The sequence below is a fragment of the Styela clava genome, chromosome 11 (genome assembly GCF_964204865.1).
Source record: "Styela clava chromosome 11, kaStyClav1.hap1.2, whole genome shotgun sequence".
NCBI classification, from domain to species: Eukaryota; Metazoa; Chordata; class Ascidiacea; order Stolidobranchia; family Styelidae; genus Styela; species Styela clava.
The window spans coordinates 10598545-10616151 of NC_135260.1; the positions used below are offsets into that span (position 1 = coordinate 10598545).

At 32.8% G+C, this 17607-nt stretch overlaps 1 protein-coding gene across 1 annotated transcript; it reads left to right on the forward strand.

Annotated features, from left to right (window-relative positions):
* The first annotated feature begins 419 nt into the window (after positions 1–419).
* LOC120347157 (uncharacterized) lies at positions 420–16904 on the forward strand. The gene is made up of 13 exons (XM_039417030.2): positions 420–632; positions 1318–1482; positions 2478–2617; positions 2940–3092; positions 3737–3866; positions 4717–4918; positions 8984–9116; positions 9678–9797; positions 10937–11056; positions 11473–11656; positions 13026–13187; positions 13701–13807; positions 15450–16904. Exons 1-13 carry the CDS (start codon positions 479–481, stop codon positions 15666–15668), a joined length of 1989 nt encoding a protein of 662 aa, XP_039272964.2. The 5' UTR covers positions 420–478; the 3' UTR covers positions 15669–16904.
* Positions 16905–17607: the final 703 nt, after the last annotated feature.

Genomic DNA, 17607 nt, shown 5'->3' on the forward strand with positions numbered 1-17607 from the left:
GAAAATTTTGCCCACCTAGACTGGCGGGCCATGTAAGTGTAACGTAAAAAGTAACATTTTATAAACAATATTTACAGTGTTGCAAAAGTAGAAAACAACAAGCCTCGCAGCCTCGTGCCAAAACTAAATTTAATCGCAATCTCAACATATTCCTTGAGCTAGTTTTCAGCTGAAACATCTAAATTTGATTTTGGTTGTGGCAGCATCAGGCTGGCAAAATTAAATTACTCAACGAGCCGGATTTGGGCTTGCGGGTTGTAGTTTACCAATGTCAGATTGAAATAGTCTCGTAGCTGAATGGCTACCATAGTCTGATAGTCGAGTCACAGTGCTTTGTTTGTCATCATTCATGTTGGTAGTCTAGTTTTCTTAATTCTTTTGCAGTATGTCTGTATGTGGTTTCTAACAGTCTGTTATTCAATCTTTTCAATTTCTAAATAGGCCTACTTATTTAATATAGTTTAGAATTAAGCCCAAGATGGCAAGTGCACTTGTATTGTTGCTCGTGGTAGTTTGTTGCAAGTCAGTACAATCTGAATTCGCATTCTCTTGTGATGAAAACATTATAGCAGTTTCACCCCCAGTTGTCAATGAAACTTCTTACGGATATCATATCCGCATTAGCATTGAAGGTAAAAATTTTTTTCATGTAATTTTTGACATTGTATTATTTGTATTATTCTAACTATTGATTCTGTTGGCCTCGTAAAAGTTGTACTCTGTAAGTCTGTGCATTTTCAATCAAAATATGGTATGAATGGTTTTGAACCTAATGAAATCCTTAATTTGATAAAATAAGATTTTTAAAGGTTTTATATCTCAAACTAATAGTGAAAAGTCATGCAAATATCATAGTTCTTCATACCATAAAACCTGGCTCAATGCCGAAGACAAACCATGTTTACCTTAAAATATAAGTACACCACAATTCCTCAAATTGTTATTTTATTTTTTAGGATTTCGCTATTCCACAAACTAGTCACTAGGACTGGGCATTATCGAATACCTGCTGATTTAGAATCTAATCGAATATTTTTTTATAAATCACATTTTGAATACTTGGAGGATATGTAATATTAGTATATAATTATTTTATTGTAATGAATTCTCATAAATTTCTAAAAACATATTATAGATTACGCAGACAGTTCGCATAACATAACGTTCAAACACAATGAGGAACATATTACTTCAATGAAAAAAATTAGCGCATTCAACTCAATTTGGGGGAAAAGAAAAACCGATTCCAATAATTTAATATGCGATTCGAAATGCCCAGCCCGACCAGTCATGTTCATGTATGATTTATTTGTTTAGGTCGAAATGAAACACTTGAAGCATATGAGCTTTCCAACCCAGAGAATGGATCTCTTCTTCTCTATGTTAATTATCCTAATGAAACCAACGTGAATCAGTGGATAACTGAAATGATCAATCATGATTACAAATACAATCAGACGTTTCATGTAATTGGTGACTGGGGTGAGTTTATGTCTAATATTTCAATAAGATTACTTTTACTTTATTTGGAAGAAAGTGTAATACGAGAATATCGGTCAGAGACCAAAGACTTATTGATCGAAAGTTAGGTGATCCCCCAAAAACAAAGGTGATCCCCCTACTTCATAGTGACACCTTGTGTCCCATCACTAATTAATTAATAACTCGCTAATTATACGACATAATTCGCCCAAAATCAATAGGCTTCTGGTCCGAGATATGATGAATGCACATGCAAAATCTGGAGCAGATTCAATCTCGCTTTCGTAAGATATCGCGTGCATCTAACAGACATACAGACAGAAAAATACCTATCAACATACGTACTGATTAAAATCGATAAGTAATAACAACGCTGCCATTTGCACGTTTGAAGAAGATATTTTTACCAGTCAAGCTCCAGTACTTGTCATATTGGCAATACTGGACCACTGACGACCAACCATTTTGTTTATAACTACTGCCTTAACCCAACTGGTAACCAAATGAGTAACAGTGGTGTGCTATTTGGTTATTAAGCTGTCTTATCAGATTTCTTCTTCCCGACTTTAATATGACATTTAATGATATACATCCTATCTTATAAATTTTGACAAAATATTATTGTGTGATATTCCTTGGCAAAAAAACAGTACTGCTTCTTAATATTTGTAAAAATTGTGTCATTATGAAAACATCTCAAAGCAATTGTTTTGTTTTCGAAACATTATATTATGAAAAATGTTGCCAGAAGCCATATTGGTATAGGAAATAATAGTTTGCAGCTAATTTTGCAGTCACTCAATTTGTTTGACTATTCATGTATGTTCAATTTTCTTATGTTCGTTTACTATCTATCTTTGTCAAAGAACAAGTAAAAGTTATTACATTTTGATATTTATTAGTGAAAGCTGCAAATGTTGGTCTCTTTGAAACATGGAAATTGATATTTTCATTAGCATTTACTAATTTCCTTGAAAAGTTCAATTTTTTTCCAGGTGCCGAAAACACATGTACTGTCTCAGATTTGATGCATAATGAAACTTACAGTATATTTGGTATGGGAATAGAGAATGGGTTCCAGAACCCTGAATTCTCCTACAAATGGACTGGAGATTATAACTACACCAAAGGAAATGTAAGATTTTTTTTATATGGGGGAAATTATTGTCCCTCATGTCATTTGTCTAGTAACATGTTATTGGTAATGCAGTTATACCAGTAGCCGAATGACTCGAACAACTCGATAGTCGACCAAAAAATTTGAGTTAAAAATGCAGCAGTACTCACTCAAACACCTGAGCTGAGCATGTGGCTGAGTGACATTACATTACCCAAACATAGGTGAACCGTGCATTTCAGCTGCTTTTCGACCATTCAACAAGCATCAGTTCAAGTCAAGTTAATATGTTTAAGAATAAGGGATTTATGTAAAACAATTCTCTCACATTTTAATTTAGGAAACTATAGTGAATGGTATACGAGCAGATGTGTATTCAACTTGTCTATTGTTCAACAACAGTCAAATGAAATATGATGTGGATTTGTATTTCAGTCAAGATGAATGGAATATATGGAGTGGCAAAAACTCTCCTCTTATGGTTGTGCTAAAGGTAAAGTCAGTGTTTTTGTATCCAACATACAATTTATGAGAATGCACGATCAAGCATTTTACTATTATACACCAAACTATATTCTGATATAGTACTGACATAATATGCCAGCATAAGATTATTGCGATATTTTATTGTTCATTGTTATTTTTCAAGATCATGTTTAAAGCAGATTGCGACCTCTCAAATCAAAAACATTTCATGTGTTTTGGTCCATTTACAATGTCAACAAAATCGAAGTTTTTGTAGTCAGGTCTGGATCTGATGTACTAGTCAGATTTTTTACACTTACAGCCAGATGAACTCGAGCTAAACATTCCAAAAATTGTATTTTTGAACATAGACTTATAGTTAATGTTATAAATTTGGTCCTGTTCAACAAAGTACAAACATAAGTCAATATTAATGAAGGAAACTTGTAAATGAACAGCAATTTTTTTTTTACGGTTTCCTAAAATCAAATGAAAAACTTCCTGATCATACTGTGAGACTTTAATTGCTGAAATGATAGTTATGAATCAATATGAATACGTCATTCATTTTGGAATCCCTGATTACAATAGTTTTTTCATGGTCTTACTCTTATCATCCCTGGTTTACATGTATTTATAATGACATTCTTTTTCTATAATATAAAATATTAGGTAAATAGGACAGTTGATGGAGGAAGCACATTCGAACCTGAGAAATATACCTTTTCATTCACGTCCTATCATGGTAATGATACTTCTGGGAAACATTCAGCAAGAATGCCTGAGTCTTTAATTTGCCCAGGTACAAGTTTTTTCCATTTTATTCTAAACAGATAAGTTATAACTTGTCAAGAATTCAAAATTTCAAATCCAATTATAACTCTTGACTAGGGCTGTCCAAGCGAAACGAATATTCGAAATCGAATCAAAAATTTTTCGAATCGTTTGGCGGCAAAATTGAGAATTATCAAATCGAACATTAAAGTAGACTCGGTAAAAAAAGTCTTTCGAACACCATTGCACGACCTTTTCCACAAAGAAAGTGGTGCCACTTTGTGAGTAAACGACTCTTTCCCCTCGCATAACTGGTATCTCAATATTTCTGATGCTTTCATCTTGTGTGAAAAACGAGGTGTCACAACATCTTATCAATTTCCAGTGGCATCTCATTAGCCTTTACTAGTTATTATTTGTAATAAATATTCAAAGGACATTTCGAGAATATATACAAAGACGAAAATGGCAATTTAGTGTCGTTAGGAAATGATAGATCCTATAAAAAGCATTGGTTTGAAACTGTTGGGTTAGTACCGGTTATCATAGGAACACGGTATAAATAGGCCTACTCAATTGCCGAAACATGCAGTACCTTGTATCAAGGACTTAGTGTTGTATTGATTCAAGAAAAAATTCGATTCAATTCAATTTAAAAAATATTCAAATTTGGATTGCCATGCTCTTGACTTTGTGATGTTTAAACATACAACTCAAATATTGGATAACATGCCAAACTATGACATCACAGCCTTGTTTATAAGTTTATAACAGGGTGAAAATTATGATGTAGTATGCAGATTTCTTATTTTGTTGCTAGGAATATTAGATGGTTGCTATACTTGCTAAGCATATAAATTATCGAATTTTTTTTCAAGGCCGAAAAGACACCATTGATTTTCCGTATGTGGGGTACAATTATGCAGTATCTCAGGAGATTATAAATAAAGAAAAAAAGAGCATTTTATCATGGAGACAACATTATAACTACGATGAAAAATTATATAGAGTTGATTTTCTGGCACCTCGGAATTTTTCTAGACCTCATGCTCCAAAACTGTTTCACCATCGTTACACTGTGTATGTATATTAGGATTTCTGAAAACTTGGATTTCAGTTTTTTTTTTTTGATTTTAAACATTGATTTTTCGGAATGAGTTGAAACTGGGAATTTTTTCAACTCCCAAGTCTGAGCCAAGATTTTTTTAACTGTATAATTACTGTTTGTAATTTTCATTATTATATCATTTGGTATTTATTATCATTACTACAGTATGTACTCGCCTATAGGTCGCAACTTTTTTCCTTATATTAAAAAAAAAATATAGGTGCGACCAGGGATGGCCATTTCCGAATACTAAACTATTCCGAATACATTCTAAAATAATGTTTTCGAATCTGGAATTCCGAATACATTCTAAAATCAAAAATAACACATTTTTGTTTTAGTTGATTAAAACCCAGTAAATTAGGAAATAAGCTTCAATAGAAATATCAGAATGAAGCCACAGACCAACAGTATATGTACACAAAGTAATTGATAGTTTATAGCTATTAATAAAAAATAATAGCAACTTGTGACACAATCAGTTTATTAAATTTATTCACTTTGTACAAATGACCATATGAAAAGATAGCCAAGGAGTTGTCTGACGCTTTCTATCATTGGTACCATGATATTACGATAATAGTCGAGTCTATTGACAAAAATACTACTTGCCTTAAAAAATTCTAATATTTAAGCCTAGAGTATTCTACTACCTACCAGTATATTTGTATATAAATTTATGTGAACCATATTGTTATCATGTGTAACATATTGTTGTGTTTGGAGTTAGAAATAAATTAGTAGAGAATAGATGACCACCACTGCCAGCGCGCAGCCAGGATTTTCGAAATCGGAAATTCTCATTGTCGCCTGTAACACCCACCCCGATTCCGCGCTCGTTAAAAGGGCCGTCTTGTCAGCGTATAATGATCATTCTGTTACTGATCATTCTGTTACATAAAATATTCAATCCATGACAACTACGAGATTCTGAAATATCTTTCGCGGTTGCTTCTTCTTACGTCAAAAAAAAAAACATTACTATTCGGTCCACGGCAATCTGTGACCTAAAATTACAAGATAAACTGCTTGATGTATTTAATTTTAATATGTATTTTTGCAATCTTGCCAACTCGTTATCGCCGTTAGAAAAATCTCAAATATTTATATAAAATCCTGTTAAGTGTAGAGAATAATTAATTTCATACAATGAATATACATATAAAGTTTAGCAGTGAATTAAAAATACATATTCATCGCCGCGATTATGCCACCTGTTAAAAGAGTCGACTTTTACAACAAATAATATAACAACGAATATATATTTTTCTGTTGTGCAAAGTGATATATTTAAAATGTCTTGCTCTTATTAATTTAATCGTCTTCAATTTAACCTGCGGTTGCGTCGACAAAATAAAATCTTCACCACTCTTATATACCATTGCAATCCGTGGCCATAAAAATAAAAACGTGGGGTAAACTGTCCGATTAAATATTGTTTTTATCCGTAGTTTGCGAATTCGGCAAATATTTAGATGTACTTGGTAACAGTGACTCCGCTCGATCGAAATGCTCAGAGTAAAATTTATTTCATCACAGTAAAATTGATTGAATATACTTTAGATTAATTATATTATATACATCCTCACAACCAGGGAAAAAGTCGCGTTTCAAACCTTGTATCGTGTTAACCCGAAAATGTTTGACGGCATATTAAAGTAATGGATAATCAGGCAAATCCCGCCCTCAATTAGTGACGATACGTTTTTAAACGCCGACCAAACATAATGTGTGCCAGAGGCACACGAAATTTTGCGATTTTCACTGCCTAGAGAAGCGTTTTTTAAATTTTCGCGGACCTCAATAAAACTTATGTTGTTTACGGTTTTATTTTCAGTATTTTAAATTGCCGCTTTTCAATCAAAAAGTTGCGTTGTCTTTAGAAACTCGCCGCCGATGAACGTATTTACCAGATTCACAATTCCGTGCGCGTACAAAAATAAAATAAATGTTATCGTTATCGTGGAACAAATTTGTGGAAAATTTTCGTTTTAGAGAAAATAACACAAACATAAAGGCGTTTGCGGGCCTAAATAACACGTTACGCCGATGAAAGATAAAAACAATCACGCGCAAGTTTCTATCGAGAATGTTTTCATTCAACGGAAACGTCTTGAAAGCGGCGTCGAAAATGTGTGACGTCACACAAATATCCGATATTCTTATGAACGTGAATTCCGATATTCGAATGACGAGATATTCGAATACATTCGAATACTTTATTCGAATTGGCCATCCCTGGGTGCGACCTGTCTGCTCGACATAGCCTCGTGCAGGCACATACCAATGCGAGACAGTTTCATGTGCGCACACGCACATGCGAGACAGTTTCATGAGCGCCGGTGCCATTTCGGCAAGCTCTATGACGTGATTGTGATGTCGTAACGCTTCCGTACATGCACTTATTATCGCTCATAGGAGTCATTAGCATATTTTGATTATATTAAGCCCTACAAAAAAAAATAGGGAATCATCTATGCAAAAAAGCTAGGGAAAAAGGGCCTTTTAAATCCCCTGTTTTTCAGAGCGACTTGTGTGCGAGTCAACTCTAAATTGAACTTTTTTAGCACAAAACTAATAGTGCGACCTATACGGTGGCATGATCTATAGGGGAGTATATATGGCACTAATGGCAGTTTATTTTATTGGACACGTCAGTGTACTTAACGATCGTTTCAATATTATTTTGTTGTTGTTATTATTCTTCTCTTTCGTCATGATGAAATCCTTTTCTCTTCGAATACTGGACCAATTGCCTTGAAATTTTCAGTGGTTGAAGATTGATTTATTTGCCAGAAGTCTATTATATTTACTTATTTCGAAGATTTCTGTGGACTTCAAGAGATTCGTTTTTTATGTGTCAGAATAAAAAATAGCGACACCTTGTGACGTGTCCATATATTTCAGCACAGCTCTGTTGTTTTAAGATAGTATGTCAAGATGTGAATAATTATAAAACCAGTCAGTTTTCTTTCTTTATTTTAAGACATATTTCAGTTATTCTAAATATTTTAACACTATATAGGCCTAGTATTCTATTATTGCTATTTATTAAATAGAAAAAGTCTTATATATTTTTGAAGAATTCGGATTATTATTAAACACTTGAATTGTGATTTTATTCATATTTTTGTTTCAACATAGATTTGGTCGACAGCCTATTTTTTAGCTTGAGATTTTAATAACTGGTCTCGAACAAACTAGTCACTTTAAAACACTCTTTGTAGAATGATTTAGTTATTCATTCAATCAAATTTTTTAGCTTGAGATTTTAATAACTGGTCTCGAACAAACTAGTCACTTTAAAACACTCTTTGTAGAATGATTTAGTTATTCATTCAATCAAATAGTGAGATATAGACCTAGTAAATATTAAACTACAACTCATATACAAAAACATCGTTCTTGTTCCTGTAATTATGAATCCTCATTTCATCTATGAAATGGTTCGCTATGGCCTCGATTTTTCCCTTGGTTTCTATTTTTAGTATGATCAATATGTCGTTTTTGTGTTTACATGATGGCACACTTCCTGTTGGTAAAAACTTTAATGGTACAATGGATGGCTTAAAATCATCCTATTGTTATATTTTAAATAGTAAATCTCTTGCTTGATTCTCAATCAGTTTACCTGATAATCCTAGAGTGTGAATAATTAAGTTGCAGATATGTATAACATCCATTACGCAAAACTTTGCACATTTATTACCATTTTTCATTTAGGTTAGAGACTTCAAATAGCTTGAAGTCTTTCCTTAAAATCATACACTTCATTGGCAATGCACAACTTGTGTAACTGCCCTGAAAATCATACACCCTTGCCATGATAGCCGGTCCTCTGTGTAGGAGGCCATTCAGATAGGGATTGAGAATATTATCATACAACCCTCACGACCACTTCATACTTATGCTCGATATATCAGCAGACTCAGTGCCCTAGACTTACCGCACTGGTATCGGTGAGCGATCTTCATGCTCATTATTCGAAACTTGCTCTCATCTTATTTGTTTGTTACAATTTTTTGGTATTATTGCAGCATTCATGATTTTGAATCTGGCATTGAATATCTGATGGATAGAGAAGTGGGAAATTGTTCAGTCGGACCTATCACAAACTCAACAATGTGGAGTCATTTTGATGTGGAAGCTGATCCCACCCATCCTGGATTTGTGAGTTTCTTTTTCATAAATTGTACATAATTTCTGGCTGCTTTAAAATATTAGATTGTCCTTTGTCCCAGTCAAAAATTTTTTTTTAAAATTTGGTCCAATTTGTATTATTTTTACCATTGTAACAGTTTAATGGTATCAGACGGGTTATCAACCTTTAGTTTATATCATTCTATCCATAGTAATTTCAAATTCCACAAATTTTTCAAAATTTCGATTTCTACAAATAACCATACAAGGGCTTTTGAAAAAGTAATTTCAATGTAGTATTATTTTTTATTTTCATTTGAAAATATTGCGAAGATATGGGTTGTGTTTTATTTAAGCTGCTATTTATTCATAGTGTGTAGCAATATTTACCAGAGTATTTGGATAAAAATCTACAAAAGTTTGAGAATCAATGATAGGTTTTTCCACATTTTCACAAAGAAGCTTCTTTGAGATCCACCTTTTTGGTTGGGGTATTTAAAAAAATATATCAGGTCTTAAAATGAAATTGATTTTGCTGATAGACCCACAATTTTCACCAATTATAATGTGTATACTTTATACCGTATTTAGTTCAGGATGAGAAACATAATTGCCTTTCTTAACAAGTTGAACATGACATACACGGGTCGACACAGCTCGTTCCATACTGGTATAACGTATGATTCATGGACCTCTGCTGTACCCTATAAGGTAAGTTTGTTTTTATTTGTGCGACAAAGAAGTTTATTTCAAACATTATGACTGCAGCTGAATAAATGATGAATATAAAAAATAAAATACTTTGGTAACTTTGCAAAATATTATTACATACTTGTTTCGACCAACAATAACTATTTAAATGTGTACATAATAAAGATGGAAATATACAAAATTCGACAAGGCGCTAGTGTTAGAGCACCTAATTCCTGTCGATTACCGCACCATTTTTGACTAGAATTTTTTGGTAAGTATCGAGTTGTTCAAATACCGAGGTATCGCTGTACTTTAATAAGCTGTGTTTTTTTAACAAAGAATGTACAAAGGTAAATTCAAATATTCCTATTTTGGTGATGAATGACAAAAGTGAACAAAGACAATAGGAATTGAAAAAAGAATTCCTTAATCCACTATATATTTTATATAACCTTTAGTCCATTATCCCACAACTAAACCAACCATTCAAATTCTGGTTGACAAGAGTGAATATGACACGGATAGATTCAGAATTATTTATTTTGATTTTCTCAACTTTTAATTTTAGGAATGATTCAGAAATTTTTCATTCAAAAATTTCCATTTCGATTGGTTGAAATTTCTACAAGGGCTGGGTATATGTGAACAGTTAATTGATAAACTATACTTAAGATTGTCATGCAACAACTGCCATTGACGATGTTTATCAACCAGTTGTCCTAGAATAGAACTTTGATCTAAAGCTGCCATGGGCAAACTGTGGCACGTGGACCAAATCCAGCCACTTTAACGGCTGTCATGACCTTATCGAAAAGTTCGGCGTAAAACGCGCAGTTTACCATTTGGGCGAAGTAATTGAACTACAGGGGACAAAACTTTTGCCCATCCAGACTGGCGGGTCATGTATGTGTGACGTAAAAAGTTACATTTTTTGAATAATATTTACAGTGTTACAAATGCAAAAGTGGAATACAATAGGCCTCGTGCCAAAATTAAATTACCGTAAATCGCAATTTAAACAAATAATCCAATGTCAATTGAACGGCGTTTAGGATATTGTCAAATGGCCCGCCAGTCTAGGTGTGCAAAATTGTTGGCCCCTGATCTAAGACCTTGCCCACCCCTGATCTAAAGTAACAACATTGTTTTTTATACAGACAGAAGGTTCATGGGGCTCACTTGAATTAAGAGAAACATATAAGTTCACGACTGTGGATTGGACTAACGGTGATTTAACACCTGTACCTATTGGAGTCAAAGTATCAATGAAAATTAAGGTAACTATCACTCATATGTTTATATTTTACAATCAGAGGTTGTTCTCGAAATTTACCCAACCTTTGATCCTGAAAAACTCGATCATTGCGAAATTTTTTGTTCTTATTTAAAGAGTTGGCTCTTGCAACAGATTTAATTCTTCATATCCATCTTAATTCAAAATATATACTGGTAAGCACTTGCCATTGCCAAGCTTCAATTTTTCATTAGAAGGCAATGATTTTAAATTATTTCTTCCAATATTCATTGCTTTTGTTGAATTTTGAATAATTTTTACATGGCATAGTTTATTTGTGAGCTGTGGCTCAACCACTGTCATATGTTTACTGTTTAATAAAGTATCTGCACCTGTGTGCCCATAAATTTGTGGCAAGTCTTTTGCTAAATATTTGTTAACTTTAATTTACATTTACAGAGCAACGGCACAGTCAAGAATAATGATATCATGATTCATATGTCCAATGTCATGAGTACAGGCCATGCACTTCATGCATTTGATATTGGAATGTGTCAGAATTATGACAACAGTAAAACAATTGTCCTCAAATTTTCGGATAATTACGCACAATACCTTTCAGAATATTCTACAGAACTTGATGGTAAGTGTATAGCTTATGTATTTTATTGTGAGTTATGACTGTTGTATTTTTATCACATTTTGCTATTCATTACATAAGAAATATTTACATGTTGGTTCAATAATACGATACTTAACTTATATATATGAGCGCTAAATCACATGATTCAAGTGATTAGCTTTGAACCTCAATGTAATTGCCTTTGGGCATGTGGATTTTCGTGATCACATGCTTTGATAAAAATAGTATAAACATATCACGAATAATTATCAATCAATGAAATTTTTTATTATGGAGACTTTTCTGTATTTTATTTTATATACACATACTCGACAATGATCTTTTCAGCATCGTTATCTCTTTTTATACGATAAAATTTAGTATTCTGAAATTTAATATCATATCAAATCATAATTTGTGTTATGTGGTTAGTAAATTTTTTGGATGAATATTTAGCTATTTCGATGATAATTTTTTCAAAACATAATATTTTTATTTTTTTTTATAATGTTGTCTTTCAGATTCTCTGCCAATGTTATGTTATAATAAATTGGGTTAATTCAATCTCAAAATAACGCTAAATTTTTTAAACATTTTGTGATATACTTAATGTGATGTGTTGTTTTAAGTGACTGCTGATTTAGTAACAACAAACAATTTAGCTGAAAAAAGTTTCCACGCCTCAGGCAATAAATCATTATGTCACTTATTATGCAAGATCAAATACCAGACTGCAATATATCATATCAAAGATTTTGTATTGTGTTGTTTGTGATCATTTATTTTATAATGCAACCATTTGTCACCCTTTTTTTAAAATTATTAACTCAAGAACTTACGGTACCTCTTTTCTTCGTGTTTTGGTCTCATATTTACCTCTATTTTGACACATATGAAATATATATGTTGCCTATAGCTATTTTGGCATTGTATTATTTTGCCGTTATGTTATACAAATTTATATACATATATACAGAGTTTGCCACCAGCACATGGTGACTATATTGTATTCTCTATCCATTAATTCATATTCTGGAACTACATAGTTTTTTTATCGCAGAGTCGTGATATATTTTGACAACTTTTGCTCCATTAGAAGGTGAATTTCATAAAAAAAAATTATTCTGATTTTATTTATTTTTTTTAAATCATTTTTGAATTCTTTTTTATACAAGTTTTTTGTAACATCATTGTACAAATTTGGCAAAATTGTATTACATGTAAATGATGTAATGCGCTACAAATGGTGAATGTTCGCAGAAATGGTGCTTTCTTTTTGTCTATGTGTCGAAGTATAGCTCTCTATTTAAGGATAATTTTATGTTATGGATATATAGCCTTGACTACCTTCAGTAAACATAATTTTAAAAACTATCATTTTTTATTCCAGTTGCTATACAAAAGGCTGTAGCTAATGCAGCTAGAGTATCCAAAATCAGAGTGTCATCGTACTCGAGCAAGGAAATTGGACCTGATCAGTCATCTGGCAAAGACGGTGCAGATTGGAGAGTGTTTATAACAGTAACTCTTTATGATCAACCAAATTTTCATGGTAATTGATAATTTTTTTAAAGAATTAATTTGTTTAAGGCAAGATCAGGCACTCAAGAGTGATGGAGACTATCTCTGATTGCAGGTCGTTTGAAAAAAAAAAATGAAGCAAGATGTCAGGGCATCTGGTAATGCACATTTCTCAAACAAAATTTTTCTAAATTCAAATTAAGTTTTTAGAAAAATGGAAACATGGCCACATGACTGTGGAACCCAAGTACAATTCTAATTGACTATGATAACAGACTTGAGTCGTTTAAACCCTATGCGCCGACAAAAAGTAGGCTAGGATTGAAAACTTGAACGTTTTCATAGTTTTTTGACTTTCAAATTCTTTCTACTATTAAAATTATTAATTCATACTCCCAATGAGTTTTAATCATTTGACTCTCCAATGATAGTATCATTCTCAACTATGAAATTTCAAAAACACGGCAACTATGTTGTCACAATCATAACGAAGTTTCCCGACACCACTAATTTAAAATTCAAAGTGGTAATATTTTGATTTCAGGTAATACATCTGAATACTCTCCCAGTATCAATCTGACTGAAGCTGTTAGCAAACTGAAAAAAGCAGTCTCGAACAACATTCTAAGCATCAAATTTAAAATATTCTCTGTGAGTATACATGCTGGCTTTGTAAGAATTTAATCTTCTAAGGGTGTGACTGAGTTTTAGTTAGAATAAGATATTGTGATTTGTGTATTATTAGTTAGTGCATTGACTGAACTATGTGTTACCTGGCACATAAATCAGTACTCCTGTAGTGTGTGTAGCAGGTTAGGGTTAGGTCATAATTTTAATCTCAATTCCCTTATTTTAGTTCTGTTACGAGTTCGGAGACTGTCTGTGTTAGCCAGATGAATATATACCCCCTGCCCATAGGTTTCAGTCCCTTTACACAACTTGATGTAAAGTAAGCGAACAAAATCAGTTACCTCCGAATTGGTACACACACTTCTGGAACGCCCATAAATCTATTGGATATTTAAAATAATATTCGAAGCTTGAGTTCGGCGGTGTGCCGCATCGTGCTAAGCGTTAGGAATACAGTCGCCACCGTACCTCTGATTTACCTGCATGATTCGAAGGTTTGAATTCAGTGGGGGAGAATTATTAGCAAGAGAATTGCTGGGCTCCTTACCGCCACAGGGTGGTTTGTGTAATCACTGATCGGTTACAGCATCCACCACCATCAAGTCTATGTATCTTAAACAAATAACTGGCTAACTAATCTCTTACCCTACATGGACTGGTAATTGGACGAGAGGCCGTGGATCAGCATGATCAAGCCATCATATTGGCTTTCCTATTTTATTTAAAAAAAGTTAACTTAGCATCTTTGAAGGGAAGGCTTGTGTGATTTGGTATATCTGTCATAAGATGAATTGATAATGTATAAAATATGATTGATGAAAGCTAAGATATTGTGAAAAAATAATCTGATTTATGTTTGCCAAAAGTTGTACGCGACCTTTTTATTGTAATGGGTGTTTGAGACTTATAAATTACTGAAAACATAAAATCCATCAATCTGACAGTTAGCTGAATTGTCTCAAACCATAAGAAACGTTTTTCGTCAATACCTCACTAGGAAGAAAAAAATCATGTCAGAATTGCATTTTAAAAATATTGCTTCAAGAAAAAAAATTGAACGATTCATCTCCACCTCTAGCGAACAAAAAAAAAAAAGATTTGACAAGACAATTTTCTTCTGAGCCGATTCTAATAATTTACTATTCAATTCGAAATGCCCAGCCCTATTTATCAATATGGACTGGACCTCGATGCAGGGATTGATGTCTTGCACCCAGTCTGAAAATGTGAATATCCTGGTTTGTTCCTTGTTATACATCCAGATTCTGTCTGGTTTATGACAGTTTGAATCAAGGAAAATTTACCATTAGTCCCGATTGGAAAATATTTTGGCTTCGAGGTCGGTCTACCAAAAATTTCGACTTCGACTCAGTAGTAAATTCGTGAAAAACTCTTTCTTTTGTAACGATATAATGTCTGAAAGCCTGAGTCCAGAAAAATTAAAATTTTGACTTCGATGGGTTTGAGGGTAAAAACATGCTTCGCCTCTTGGCCCCACCTCCACACCCCATGTCTGGTTATTATCACTGAATTTACAGGCATAATGCTGTTATTTTTGAATAGATATTGGCTTTAACTTTTGTTTCAGCAATAATATGCACTCATTGCTTAGCTAAGTTGTTATTAATATTCAAATGTTAAAATGAGTAATCCAAATTTTCAGGGAGAAACCATCACTATGACTGCTTACCCCGACTATTTTATGGAACGTAGTGAATTATACTCACCACCTCCTAGCTCTGTAACAGCTGGTCTTTCAAATGGGGCTATTGCAGCCATATGTATCGCTATGACACTTGTTGGATTTATCGCTGGAGCTCTTGTCTGCTTCTTCAAAAACAAACGTAGTAACAGGCAGTTTGGATATGGAATACAGGACTAATGCAAGATGGATACTTTCCAACCAACTTAAAACTTGAGACAAGTGTATAATTTCTCTTTAAGCTTGGATTGAATTTTTGCTATATTGGGACTCTATCATCTGCATGACAACTAAATACCTGTTATTTTACCATATATTTTCATCCTGAAATGTTCATATTTCAGATTCCTTACTATTTTACCTTAATCTCCAAATATTGATTAGCTCTGTCAATGCCGGAGAGTACTAAAAACAAACTAAAATATACCAATTGTTGTTTAAATACTCTTCTGTCCTGAAAAATTCTTGAGCAGCACGAACTCATTTAATTGAAAGCATTATTATCTTTGTCATCAATAAATACAATAAACTTTGATTATTAACCAGAAAAACATTAGTTTTGTTGCAATTTTGGCTTTTTTCTCAGATAATATTATACCAAATTTTAATGTTTGAACTATGCTTACTTTGTGTTGGTGAAACTATGCCTAATTGTATATTACATGTATCTGTTTGTCACAGAATTTTTTTCTTGCTCTTGCAGTTGAAATGATCGTTTTGTGCAATAGTGAGATAATAACAAAAAATTGCTTTGGATAATGATTTATACTGTCACAAAATATTGCAAATATTATGAAACTTTTTTGTAGCACTACAAAGGCATTGGAACACTGTTGACATAATTCTCGTGGTTAGTTCCTTTGCCAATAATCTTGCCTTTTAAATGTAACTTTTATATAGGTTCCAACCAAAATGCTTGTCTGTGATCCACCACAAAAACATTGAATTCCGTGAACTACTTTGTAATTCTTTATACTTTTCTATAATCCTTATTCTTACAAATGTGTCTTATTTAGTATCAGGGATGTCCAAAAGGAATAGAATACATTCGAAATTCATTATATTCGATTTAGTAAGTATTTGAATTCAGGAATAATTTAATTAAAAATAACATTTTTATTTAAAGATTGGGATTTTAAGCTGCCAGACAAGTAGATCAAAACATACTATATCTCAACTGGTAGGAAACAACACAGTGGAAAATAATTTTTTAAAATCATTTTAAAATGATAATATCCAATAATTTACTCATTGATACACACAACTTGTTGTAATAGGACCATAATTCGTCTTAAGTTTCTTTGTATGTTTATAAATAGTGTCTGAACTTTGTTGTTCCATCAGTTTCTTTGTATATTGCCTGTGTATTCTTTAAACAATTATGTATGAAATAAAATAAATTTTTGGTGGCAAAAACTTTGTCATATGCAAGCCTTCTGTAATTGTAGAGATGGGCGTTTCGATTCGAACAGTGAATTGATTCAGAAGAATATTTCGAATTGCCGCCATCTTGTTTTTTCTTCTGTCCACCAACTGTTGAGGTGAGTTTCTTAATTTTTTATTATTAAATTATTATATAATAGTTTTGAAATGCACTTCTGACATTTTTCATGTGAAGTATTGATGAAGCATGTTTCTTATTGTGTGTAAACGCTCAGCGAGCTGTCTGAGTGATGGATTCTATGTTTGCAGTCATCAGTCAATTATAGAGGACTCGTTACAGTAAAAAGTCTGACTTTGACAAGTTGAAATTCCGACCTTAGCTCAGCAGCATTACCAATAAAAACTTAGGCCTACTTAGGAGTCTAACTAACAATGTAGAAATTCATCAAGGAAAAAACAACTTTGACCAGTTCAAAAATTGATATCAGATATGGTTCAACTTTAAATTTCAAATAATAAATTTTTGAAGACGAACGTACAGATGTTCGAGAATAACTTATGTCTGACAGAGAAAATTGACGCTATACAGTAAGTTTAAAAGATTCGTTTGATAGAGTCCAATTCCTCCTCACTTAACACATAGGTCACTAGAAATTAGCAGTCTCGTATTATACACATACCGGTAACCTATTTTGTCTCTCACAGATGTGTTTCAGAAAGTATAGGATTTTTACAT

Coding starts and splice junctions, on each gene's coding strand:
- LOC120347157 (XM_039417030.2), top strand. CDS start 479: ATGGCAAGTGCACTTGTATTGTTGCTCGTGGTAGTTTGTTGCAAGTCA. Junction 9,798..10,936: donor CCTCTGCTGTACCCTATAAG/GTAAGTTTGTTT, acceptor TTTTTTATACAG/ACAGAAGGTTCATGGGGCTC. Junction 11,657..13,025: donor ATATTCTACAGAACTTGATG/GTAAGTGTATAG, acceptor TTTTTATTCCAG/TTGCTATACAAAAGGCTGTA.